Raw genomic sequence first — 12,847 nt, forward strand, 5'->3', positions numbered from 1 at the left:
CTAAAAGTGTGCTTGCATTAAAGCACCATACAAAAGCACAATACAGGTAAGAAACCACTAGACTTGAGCTTAACTGGTGAGCTTGAGGGCAGGGACTGTATTACTGATTGTGGTATTCCTAATTAATTTGTCTCAAACATATTTTGAATGAATGGCCAACCAACTTTTTGTAACATCATCATTTAGTGCTCTTGTCGTTTCTTGGTCTGATGACAGACACATTGCCTAAGGAAAATGTAGATTTCCTGTAACAAACTCTCTGATCTCAGTCAAGGGCTAGCATCTCTGAAATGTAGCTGGTTAACATGATCAGTTAGCTCAATTAAGATGGCAGATCCTTGCATTAATGTGATTACAAACTGTAATAATGCCTCCTGTATGAATCTAGCTGTTATTCCAGCAAGTGACCAGTCTGTGTATTGTCATATGAAACAATGATTTAGCTGATGACTATAAATTAAACAGCTACTTTAAGTCATATACACAAGCTGAACTCACAAATATCCATTAAAATTACTCAAACCATAAGTTAAGGATAAATGAAGATAGATGGTGTCAAGGGAGTCACATTCTTGAAACCCACTTTCATCAACAAAATTCTCCTGAAGAGTAGTGGGAATGTGGCCTACGATCATGCAAACTGTGGGCAGATGAAGAAATGGTGTTGGTAGGAGTGATTATGGGAGGAAGAAGTCTCCTACAAGGGCCACCGTGGATGAAGGAGAACTGGACTGAACCACCTCCTGCTTCTCTATACAAATGGCTTCACTCCCCGCCCTCAGCCCATTCCCTCCCCGCCCTCAGCCCATTCCCTCCCCTCCATTTCTGAATCTTGCATTAGCACACAGTAGCAGCCTCAAGGCCAGGAGCACGGAGCAGCCTTCCATCGCTGAAGAGCACTCATTCAGGCCTCAGTAAAGGCCCTGAACAGAGGAACACTCTCTGCTCCATCACGTTTGATCCTGGATATGACACAGACATTCTGGCACAGTACCTGACACCAGGGGGATTTTGTGCAGCTGTTTTTAAAATGGTCATTTTGATATGAGTGTTTTGACCCAACATGAAAGTTAAACATTAAACTTCAGCATTTTCCCCCCCGAACAATGTAAACAATGTGTCTATCGGAACCACTCTCCCAGGTCAGGACAGGATAATGGTAGTGCCTGTTGTGCGCTCCCTGGTAATTAAAAAGAAGACAGGTTTCCATTGTGACAAGGCTATTTTGACGCAGCCTTGTGCAATCACAGATACTCTGGCCAAACTCTGACGGCTGCTTTGGAGCCACCTGTGAAAATGTTTCTCTATAAAACTAATGAACCACCTACAGTGAGCCATGCACAACAGCTTCGTGCTTCTAAGTACTAACTGCTGAACCAATTCAGTGTCTTTTCCCTCTGGTTCTGGAAGCCTTTGGAGCCAGGTGGTTGTGAGAGGGCCACTTCCACCTAGAGTCTTCAGAGGGCTGCAAGCGTTTACAAACTGGCAAGGAATCTCAGCCAATTCAGGGGTTTTCTTGGAAGTCCATCTGCAGTCCACTGTATCAATTTTCCCCCCTTCATTTCATAGAAGCAGCTACTGAGAGTCTATTTCTTCCAGGAAGCCTCCTAAAGGGTAGAATGAGAATATTCCCAAAGCTCACATACATGTTTTTTGAATTTTACTTTCTTTTTTTAAATGTGGTTACTCAACCAAAAGAGAATGCATCTGCTATCTATGCAGAAGGCTGCTTAACTGCTCGATTCCACTGTGTAGAAGACACTTTTTAAAGTTGGTTTGGATTATCTACGTTAGGGTTGAGGTGTGGTAACCTACCTCTGCAGATGTGCAGATGCTTTTCCTGTGGTCGGTTAGGGCATCAAAGGCCAATGTTAGGAAGTTACATAAAGTAACTTCAATGTATCCTAAATAAAAAACAATTTTCTGTGGCTGAAAGAACCTCACTTAAGAGAAATGTTGATTTATGACCCTTGTCTCCCCCTAAATAGGACAAAATAATTAAACCATCTTCTCTTATGCCTCGGTCTTAGGAGGACAAAATCATGAAAGAAAAGCCTCTTTAAAGAAGATGGACTCAAGAAAACCAGGTTCTGCTCTGATGAGCAGGGACAGCAGGGACCCCATAAAAATCTGAGCCCTGGTGATAGCCTGGAGCTGGTATAGCTGACCAAAGGTATAGGGTGACAGCCAGAAATTCAACTTCATCCTTTAGCTCTCCCCAGGACAGGAAAGCTGGTGACCTGCAGAACATAACTGAGACCCAGAATTAACACCACAATCACAATAATCACACCCATTCAAAGGAAAGCATACCTGGATCCAGAGAATACTTACACTGGAGTCAGGGGTGAGGAAATAAAGGGATAGGTGATTAGGACCATTTTTTACCTTTTTTCCTTGGTACACAATAAATGAGCTTCCTTGCTTTCATTAGAAAAAAGAAATGCTTAGAATTAAGGCACATTTAATTTAGCTGAAGCATGCAGGTAGGCTAGGGAGAAGGGAAATAAGCTATGTAATAATGATTATTAGCCAACAGAAGACATTTGAAGGTCTACCCATATCAGGATGTTAGTTTTAGGTAGAAAACTCCTATCAGGCAGAGAATATGTTTGCAGCAGCACCATGGCTAGTGCAATTAGTACATGTTTGAAGATGAAGTACCAAACCTCCAGGGAAAAAGTTCTGACCTACTCTGGCCAATACTTTCAGCCACTATTATCTCCAGAGACCACTGGAGTGTCAGGCAACCACTCAGATTACGTGACAAAGCCACAAGCCCCCAAAACCCTGCATCCTGAGATGTTGCTGGCTGCCAATCTCCCCCTGAAAGAGACAAGCAATTGATGTTGCAGGTAGGTAATAAAGTATGCTATACTTGTGCCTCAATCCAAATCACTTCTTAAAGCAACGGGATAAAGTCATGCTTTCTACTTAATTCAAATGTGCAAACATAATACACAGAGCAGAAAATTCTCCTGGATCCTGAACTATGATTTTGCCTTAAACCCACATGTTAAATACATGATACTTCTCGGTCTTTCAATATGCTCCAAAGAACAAAAATCTGAAAAAGCAAAGGCCATAGCACAAAATTTATTGGAATTATTTACCAAATGAGTCATACACATCCAACATCACTGAATGGAAATAAGGCTAATTAATTAAAAAAAAAAAAAAAGGCAAGGCTTCCACTGGGGTCTTTCAAGAAAGTCAAAAACTTCTTGGTTACTGTATCTTTAACATATGGAATAACTAAAGTAATGAAGTCAGATGTATCTCAGTCAAATCCTACACTCAATATTGCCAACATGTTTTTCTACTCAAAAGCAAACAATAAGCAAAGGCTCATAATTTAGTTATTATTGTTTCTTGGTTTCTGTTCTCAAATGCCACAGAAGGATGTGTGATGAAAGGAAGCAAAGCACCTAGTCTCAGCAGTCTTCTTAAAAACCTTAAATTTGCTTTCCCAATATCAATACAAATCTTTAGATTCCCCTATCTGATGAATTTTTTCACTTATTTAAGTAGGAATGCTCTAAAAACCTTAGTCTTTACTCTTGTTTCATACTGCAGTTGTTTGATTAAACCACCAGGAAAGTCCCTCTGTACTGGCTGGACTAAATCACTAGATAAGAATTCATTACAATCTCTTCCAAGAAACCAAAATAATCTCAATACAAATTTTGGTGGCTAATATGTTACAGTACTTACAGATACTTTGTTTCTTAATGGCAAGTTTGTTGAAAAATGTATCATTAAGAAGTGAATTTCATAATACACATAGAAATAAACGAACCTATTACAATGTAAGAACATTCATAAATTGCACTCACTATTCCCAATGACTTTATACTTTTTTTTTTAAAGATTTTATTTATTTATTTGACAGAGAGAAGACACAGCAAGAGAGGGAACACAAGCAGGGGGAGTGGAAGAGGGAGAAGCAGGCTTCCCGCCAAGCAGGGAGCCTGATGCAGGGCTTGATCCCTGGACCTGGGATCATGACCAGAGCCGAAGGCAGACGCTTAGCAACTGAGCCACCCAGGCGCCCCTCTTCTTTTTTTTTTAAAGTAAACTCTATGTTCAATGTGGGGTTTGAACTCATGACCATGAAATCAAGAACTGCATACTCTACCACTTGGCCAGCCAGGTGCTCCTATTCCCAATGACTTTAAATATAAAATCTAATTACACAAAGACAAAATTCCTTACCTGATTTAACCTTGTATACCAAATAGCATACATGCTAAAAATGAGAAACATTTTAATAAATCTCACATTAAGAACCTTGGCAGTCACTCTGCATTAGTAATGGCAGAAAAGATAAGAAAGGAGAAAATCAATTTCTCAGAGATTTTTTAAAGGAAGAATGGATTTAAGGGAAAATTCCTTGGGACTCTTTAGCCTTTTCTTTTATTCTGTACCTTTCAATGCTTCAACATGATGCCAAAAAAGAATATACTAAATAAAAGTAGCCAGGAAGGAAATCAAACATTTATAAGATATATTTATTATTTTTCTGACCAAAGTGCAATGATTTTTAAATCTCCTTAAACAAATAACTGAAAAAAAGTATTCAAGAAAATATAACACAAATGGGAAATTAACCATTAGATGTTTTTACTTCATACCAACCCTACATTTAGTCTAGAAAACAAACAAAAACACTTTGAATGAAGTGTTACTAAAATGCTAACCAAATCATTGACCATAAACCTCATACATGCATTTCAAGGTTCCACTGCTAGGAATTCTGTTAAGATCATTTTAATCACTAAGAACACTACATAATAGAGGACAGGAACACAGGTCATTAGATGTGGTCCCTGCCCCTTACCCTCAGATTTATGTCAGAATAAAGCTGACAATTCTGCCAGGCTCTGAACTCCCAGTGACCCCCATCCCAATCCCTGGAAGCAAAGAAGATGCCCTGTCACACAACTTTGTATAAGTTGTAATAAAACAAAGCCTAAGTTTTCTTATCTTTCTACAGGAAATGGTCAATTATTTGATAAATACTAAAACACTTCTAGGAATTCATTTTATGAGTTCGTTTACCAAACACATTTTGCAAGAACCGACTACACAATAAGTTCCTTTGGAATTTGGTCCACAAATTCACTTAACAGGTTGGAAATTTAAAACCTGCAAGAAAACAAGGAAGTGGGGAATCCCTAATCCTAACATGTTGTAATTATTAAAGGGATATACAGACATACTAAAAAGTTTTGCTCACAGAAGGCACAAACTATAAAAGGGATATATTTTTTTAGTAAAAACAAAGAACTAAGCTGATATCCTTCTTTGTTTTGTGAGCACCATAGCTAAGATGAAGTTAGACCCGAATTCACTGTCTACTCCTATAACCAAAAAAATCTAAGATAAAAAATTTAATTTGTCTTACTACATACTTTCCAGCCATTAACTGAGATGTAATTTTGAAAGATTAAAATTGCCTTAAAAAGGGGTTGTAATAGCAGCTATCAAAGCAATATTCAAGCATGATTCTGAGGATGCTTTCAGGTTTAGAGTTAGCCTTCTTTGTCAAAAATCTTCACAACTTCATCAAAAACCTGTAAAGGACAAAAATAATAGTAATTTAAAAAGAAGGCATTATTAAAACACTATATGGCTAAGTTCCTGTTAAAAAGTCAATTTTCTATTAATTTTCAAGATGTATCATTAAAATATATAATTCCTTGGTTTCATCTATCTTACTTTAGACAGTAGTATGTAATATCATAAACACATATAAAACTGTGAACAAGTGCATTCCATTTTATTAGTGTTTTCAGGACAAAACAAATTTCTTGATCAGTAGCAATTACTGGATAAAAGGTAAACTGGAGTGGCTTATTTTTCTAGTTCTGGTTCTAAAGCACTAAGTTCCCTGATATATCACCTCACCTCTAGGGGAAGGAGTAATGGATAAAAAACCAATAGAACTATGTGATAAACAAGGAAAGTCCAGAAAGGAAGACTCAGGGAATCAGGGCAAGAGGAGCTGGACTGAGAGACACTAGAAAGAGCTGCTGGGCACTGAAAGCTCATGGATTTTCAGAGGCAGAGAGAAGGGCTGGGTTTGGAAGCCCTGAGCCCCTGGAGCTCTGTGCTCTGTGATGAAGAGACAGAAGCAGCCTGGGGCCCTTGAGCTAAAAGGACTCGCCATTACATTAGAGATTTTAAAAAATGAACGTGGTCCAAATCACAGTTCTCAAAATGCCAATTTTCCAGTGCTTGAGAAAAGAGGTTTGGAATTAATAAACCACCCACTTCTTGTGAAGAACAAGTCTGAAGTTGTAAAATCTATTTTAGACACTATTCAAAAAGGAGAAAAAAAATCTCATTTTTCATTTAGTCTCCAGGGTCTTGAGAAGCAAACAAACTAGTCTGTCATATCTCTTTTTCGCCTGCCTACCTACCCCCTTGCCCCGTGAAATCACAATTTTACTTGACTTTTCTTTTAAGGCAAGCTAGGGATACTCACTTCGTCAACAGACTTAGAGGCATCTATTTTCTTGACTTTCCCCATTTCTTCATATAAGTCAATAATTGGCTTTGTTGACTGAAGATAGGTCTGAATTCTGCAAAAGCAGCAAATAATGCAAGGTTCTAAGTATCCACCCATTCTCCCCCATGTTATAGGATTGCTCGGAGCACAACCCAGATCTGACCCAACCGACTCCCTTACCATCTTCTTAGACCAGATATTTTACGTATTTAAGCATGCCATTTTCTTTTTCTGGGCAAATTGAGGCAGGTATTTAATCTGTTCCTCAAATTCCAAACTGAGCCTAAGGTGGCGATGTGTAAAATCTGCAGAGTACCTCTTCTCCAAGCTCTCTCTGTTGTCATCACTTCTACCACTACTCTTTCCCCTCTCAAGGCATCGTTCAATACAGATCTAAAAAGAGAAATAAATAAAAAGTTATTACAAAAAAAAAAAATATGTGAATTTGCTATTCACGTTTGCCATTCTTTTAACCTGAAAGGAGAACAAAGTTTGAAGAGATTACAAAAAACCCCCTACATTAAAACTAATTTGTCTAATTCATTAATCAACATGCAAAGTCCTTTTAAATTTAAACATGTGGTTCAATTTATATAAACTAGGTTAAATAAGTACAGAGCAAAATAAGAATTCATTCATGACTCAGTTTTTCCTGTGTACTTTTTTTAAAACCGCAATAAAAAGATCTGTGTGTGTATGCTTCCATCTAGGACATATTATTAACTTATTAGGTATGAATTACATGCCTCAAACTTTGTTCCATTTTGCTTACTTTTTGATAATTCCATAAATATCCAAATATTTAAGAATCAACAAATTTGCATTTGAATAAAGTATCCCTTGTTAATCGTGAATAAACATTCCTTAGTTATAAAGCTGCGGTAACATTCTAAAATTCACTTTGAAGAATAAGTGAAAACATATTTTTGGGGGTTGGAAAAAGAGAGTTAGATTTTAAAACAACTCAAAGCTGCAGCAAGTCTCTCCACCAGAGGCACATTTGCAATTCAACCCAAGAATAGCCAACTTCCTTCAAGGCAGTACTTTAGATTCTTATTCTTTCAGGCTGTTGGCATTAATTTAATGAAGTTATATTACAGCTGTCAAACAGTCAGGTCTTTTAATTAAATGATCCTGAGAAATTCATTTAGTTATTCAAAGGTATGTCTGGGTATGTTATTAGAAGTACCGGGAAGAAAAAGAACGCTTTCCTGCTTTTTTCAAGATCATTTTACTCTTAGAAGATAAAAATCAAGCTATCTTTTTTTTTCCCCCCAATCAAGCTATCCTATATGTTTCTTTAAAATAGAAAGTTTTCCCAACTTCCCCAAAATGTTGCCCTAACATCCTAAGGCAATACTCTCTGGTAAGAGTGCATACCTAAGAGGTAACAGCGCAGCTTCATTACCTAACATTATTGTACAAGTCAATTCTTACTTAAAAACAAAGCAAATACTTGTTATCTTGAAAATAAAGCAAATTTTAGGTCCACTAGGTTGCTGATGCCAAATAGTTTTTAGTAGTCCAACAGCAAGACAGTGCTGTTCCATCCATCCAATTTATCAGTTCAAAGTAAAACTGCTGCCAATATAAAATGTAAATATAAGTAAAAAGTCACTTTGTCTTTCTCTAATAGTTGACCATCAATTGGTTAAAGCCCATGTGAGCAGATGAAGGTCTTCATTACCTCATTATTACAGTCAAAAAACAGAACGAAAGACACATCTGCCTTCCCATCCATGGTCTTGTTCCAACCTTGAAGGTTGTCTTGATTTCTTGGAAACCCATCAATCAAGAATTTATTCTTCTGAGCACTGGCAGCCATTGTCTGATCCATTTCCTAAAAGAAAAGAAGATTTAGGTTCAACAGGACATCAACAAAATGCAATTTCTCTTTTTCTTTTTTTTCAGTGTTAACATGTTTAATAAAAGCATATGCTAGGTACAAAAGTAGCCTAACTGAAGGAGTGACTAGTTTTACAAGGTTTATGGGGTGAGGGTGTAAGAAAAGGTTTGACTCAGGAATGATGTCCATTTGAGGGGGTATTTGAAACAATGAAGCATAAGCAGAAATGTAAAAAAAAAAAAAAGCTCATAAGGTAGATATTAATAAATGACTACAAAATGCTGACTGACAACACAGAAGAAATTAAAATATAAAGAGGCACAGAATTCTATTCATTTTAAATTGGCAGCAAAAAGATTAGTTGAAAAATGGGGTGAAAGGCTAGAGAAGTCCTTTTTTTTAAGACTTTATTTTTACTTAAATTTCAATTAATTAACATATAGTATATTATTAGTTTCAGAGGTAGAGTTCAGTGATTCATCAGTATTACATTACACCCAGTGCTCATTACATCACATGCCCTCCTTAATGTCCATTACCCAGTTACCCCATCCCCCCAACCCCCTCCCCTCCAACAAAAATGCAATTATTTAAGCAGGGTGGTGGAGATATGAGTGTTTGTTTTGTTATTATTATTCCCTAAATCATTAGTAAAGAGTGGAGAGTGCATAGAAAAAAAAAAAAAAAAGACTTAAATGAAATGATCCAATGTAGCAAGTTGGTGGTTACAGGTATGTACCCCTTCCCAATTTATACACAGACACACATAAAATTTTTTTCTGCAGTTTCTAAGTTTTCTACAGTAAGCATTTATTACTTTCACATATACATTCACAAAGTTATGAACAGCAAAAAGAAAAAGAAATAAGCATTAACTAGTACCTTTGCTCCAGCCACTAGAGACCCTATCTTGCCTTCCCCTCCCCACTCCCAAGTCATTTTGCTGTAGGAAGAAGTATGCTGCTTCTGCAGGTATTCAGATTCTCTGCAATTCAAGTCCAATTGCACAAAGCTTTGGACAAATGTAAAGATATTGTTAGCATTAATTATTAGCATAAAAGTTAATACATTTTTGACTGAAGCTAATTAAACTTTAAATGCCACTAGCTACCCCATAACACAGGTAGCAGAGGAAAAGAATTCAGTCAAGGAAGACAGCAAGAGTAGCACGCTTCACCATCCTCCCCCAAAGTCTGAGGCCAGAATGTTGAAATATGTGAATGGGAGATGCAGATCTCTAGTCTCCAAATCCTCACCACTGCCAGCCACCATGGGGTATGCACTGATGCGTGACAATGACCAACTCTGGAGAAGCCTCTATTCCAAAGCTAACCAACAGCCAGTCCCCTCAGTACTCAAACTATCTCCTTGTTCCTCAAGAAGAACAAGGGCTGTCAGGCCCTCTAATTCCTTCATCTGAGGACTGGCTTTGTCCCAGCATTTGCTTCTCCAATATTCTCCAATAATACAAAACTTTCACAGAATGTTTTTGGTCCCATCCTATAGCATTTCTACCCCAATTACGGTAGAGGAAGATATCTGAAGAGGTGCATCAATATTCTACTCACTCAACATACATTTACTCAAGGCCTATTACCAGGGAACATGGGCAGTGACATGGCTCTTGGGGGGGCTCATGGTTCAGCAGGTAATAAATATGTGTAAAGAAATCTGCTAAGTTCTAGGAGGACATATGAAAGGATGCTATGATAAAACAAAGAAATAAAGCACAAACTACCTGGAAAACAGCCTGAGAGAGCTTTACAAGAGGTGGCAGTGGAACTGAGTCCTAAATAATGAAGTGGCAAGCAGACGGGGATCAAGGTACTCCAGACAGTGTAAACTGAATATATAAAGGCTCAGAAATGAGCAAGCATAATAGCTTTGATGAATCTCAAGTAAGCTGAGGCAGCTGAATATTAGGACACGTGTACAGATGGTGGGAGATATGACTAGAAAGTAGGTAGGGGCAAGATTAATGAAGAGCTTATTATGCCACACTAAGGAACTGGTTTTTATTCTGGAAGCAACCGAGGACCACTAAGGAATTTTAAGCAGAATATGCTTATCATCACCTTCTGGAAAAAAATCACACTGACTGGGGTGCCTGGGTTGCTCAGTCTGTTGAGCGTTGACTCTTAATTTTGGCTCAGGTCGTGATCTCAGGTTTGTGAGATCAAGCCCCATGATGGGCTCCGCACTGGGTGTGGAGCCTGCTTGAGATTCTCTCTCCCCTCTCCCCCCTCAAAAAAAAAAATCACCCTGACAGCACCATGAAGGGTGAATTAGAAGGGGACAAGCATGGATTAAAGGCAAAAAGACTCATAAGGAGGCTCCAGGTAAGGAAAAGAGGATCTGAATTAAGGTGACAGTGGTAATAGAGAAAAAAGACTAAGTCAAAGAGGGTTAAGAGAAAGATAACTGGAAGATCTGCTCACTGAATTGATTTGGGAAAGTGAGAAAGAGGTGAAAAATACAGGATGGTCCCCAGATTTCTGGCTTGGGCACAGATGGTGGAACCATTAACCAGGACAGGAGATAAAGGGTGATCACACTTTAGATGATACATTGATACGCTGAGACACTTGTCAAATATTCAGATGGATGTCTAGTAATTAGAAATGTAGGTCTGAAGTTCAGAAAAAAGGTGTGTGTTAGAGCTACAGATTTTAGCATTTGCTAGTATAATGAAAGCCTTGGCATGGCTAAAAGCATCCAGCATGAAATACATAAAAGGAGAGGAGAACCATGGATAAAACCTGGAGAACATCATGGTTTAGGAAACTTGCAAGGAGACGTAAGAAACAACAGCTGTTGAAGCAGGAAAGAATCAAGAAAAATGGTGTCACAGAGAACAAAGTTTTGAAAAGACAGTGGATAGAGTTAAATGCTATAAGAAAAATGACTAAAAATATCCCCTAGATTTTATAAGGAAGATCACTGGTAACAACAGCAAGAACAGTTTCAATGAAGATGAAAGTAGAACCTCACTACAAAGGGTTGAAGAGTAGAAAGTGAAAACTGTAGACCACTTTTTCCACAATGTTTAGTGATAAAGTGGAGAAAGGGCATTAAATCTAGAGAATAGGCAGAGAGGGGGTGCCTGGGTGGCTCAGTCCTTAAGCGTCTGCCCTTGGCTCAGGTCATGATCCCAGGGTCCTGGGATCGAGCCCCACATCAGGCTCCCTGCTCAGCGGGAAGCCTGCTTCTCCCTCTCCTGTTCCCCCCTCCTTGTGTTCCCTCTCTGGCTGTCTCTTTCCCTGTCAAATAAATAAAATCTTAAAAAAAAAAAAAAAAAAGAGAGAGAATAGGGAGAGAGGATATATTCTGGAATAGAAGCACATTACTCTCATCTCTGAAACAAAAGGTAAGAATGTGTGTAAATGAGTCACTCCTCCTCCTCCTCAAGTTTCTGTGGTTCCATCCAGGTGCTCATATATCTCTTCCATTGGGTTTCAACTATTTCTTGCTGTTCTCACTCTTGCATTTCTCTTTCATTGTTTCTTATATGTGAAAATACCTGTTAATAATTCGTCTTGGGAATCTATAATGGAGAGATGCCACATAAATGCAAGATACCTGTTTTTAAGATGGGACATATTTTGATAGCTGTTAATCTCCGTATTTCATACTGAAGATGGTGACACATTCACCACAAAAGGACAACAAAATTGAGAAAACGGCAACAACAGGAGGGTCATGGTTGAAAAAGGAAGAAAGGGAAGGAAGGAAGGAAAGGAGGGAGGGAAGAAAGAAGGCTTACAAGGAAACAGAGAAGGGAAAGGAGGCGGGAAGAAGAGGAGGAGGGGAAGGAGAAAAGGAAGAAGAAACAGAAATGGAAGTGAGACACTGCATGTTGGGGAAGGATCAAGGACACACATATGGATGTGAAGCTGAGCTAGCTGATCCTAGATCAAGGCAGAGAATGCTTGCTACTGTCCAATTTCTTCCCAGGTGAAAGGAGAATGACCAGTACTACCATTCTCAAACAGCATGACCACCTACCACAAGAAAGAAATTTAGTACTCTCATTTTTTTTTTTTCATTACTCAAAGGAAAGGCAGATTTAGTTTCTTATTTCCTTGCTGGTTTAAACTGGTTGGCATTCACACTCCTTACCCTCTTTAACAAACTGATGGTTATCTCAACTGGCACAATCTTTCCATCTTTAATGTACTTTTCAATGAGTTCACCATACTGTGAATCTGGGTTCTTCCTTTCATCACGAAGAAGTTCTCCTGCAGAAAGGTGTGTGTAACCATATTTCTGAAAGAAACAACACATAGGGGAAAAAATCAGAATACATTCAACCCAGGGACGCCTGGGTGGCTCAGTCGGTTGAGCATCCGGCTCTTGATTTTGGCTCAGGTCATGATTTCGGATCGAGCCTCACGTCTCAGTGCTCTGCGCTCAGTGTGGCGTCTGCTTGTCCCTCTCCCTCTGCATTCAGTGTGGCATCTACTTGTCCCTCTCCCTCTGCTCCTCCC

The 12,847-nt window shown here is 38.6% G+C and overlaps 1 protein-coding gene across 2 annotated transcripts in view; it reads right to left on the reverse strand.

The window, feature by feature from the left end:
* Positions 1-4,493: 4,493 nt before the first annotated feature.
* The window catches only part of CMPK1 (cytidine/uridine monophosphate kinase 1), a 37,558-nt gene continuing 29,204 nt past the window's right edge, over positions 4,494-12,847 (reverse strand). For both annotated transcript variants that reach the window (XM_036093442.2, XM_078073184.1), the window contains exons 2-6: positions 12,480-12,626; positions 8,202-8,354; positions 6,831-6,907; positions 6,491-6,587; positions 4,494-5,576 (exon numbers count right to left, since the gene is read on the reverse strand). In XM_036093442.2, the coding sequence (XP_035949335.1) occupies positions 5,535-5,576; positions 6,491-6,587; positions 6,831-6,907; positions 8,202-8,354; positions 12,480-12,626 (516 nt within the window). In that variant the 3' untranslated portion in view covers positions 4,494-5,534. The remainder of the gene's footprint in view (positions 5,577-6,490; positions 6,588-6,830; positions 6,908-8,201; positions 8,355-12,479; positions 12,627-12,847) is intronic.

This window comes from Halichoerus grypus, chromosome 5 (genome assembly GCF_964656455.1).
Source record: "Halichoerus grypus chromosome 5, mHalGry1.hap1.1, whole genome shotgun sequence".
NCBI classification, from domain to species: Eukaryota; Metazoa; Chordata; class Mammalia; order Carnivora; family Phocidae; genus Halichoerus; species Halichoerus grypus.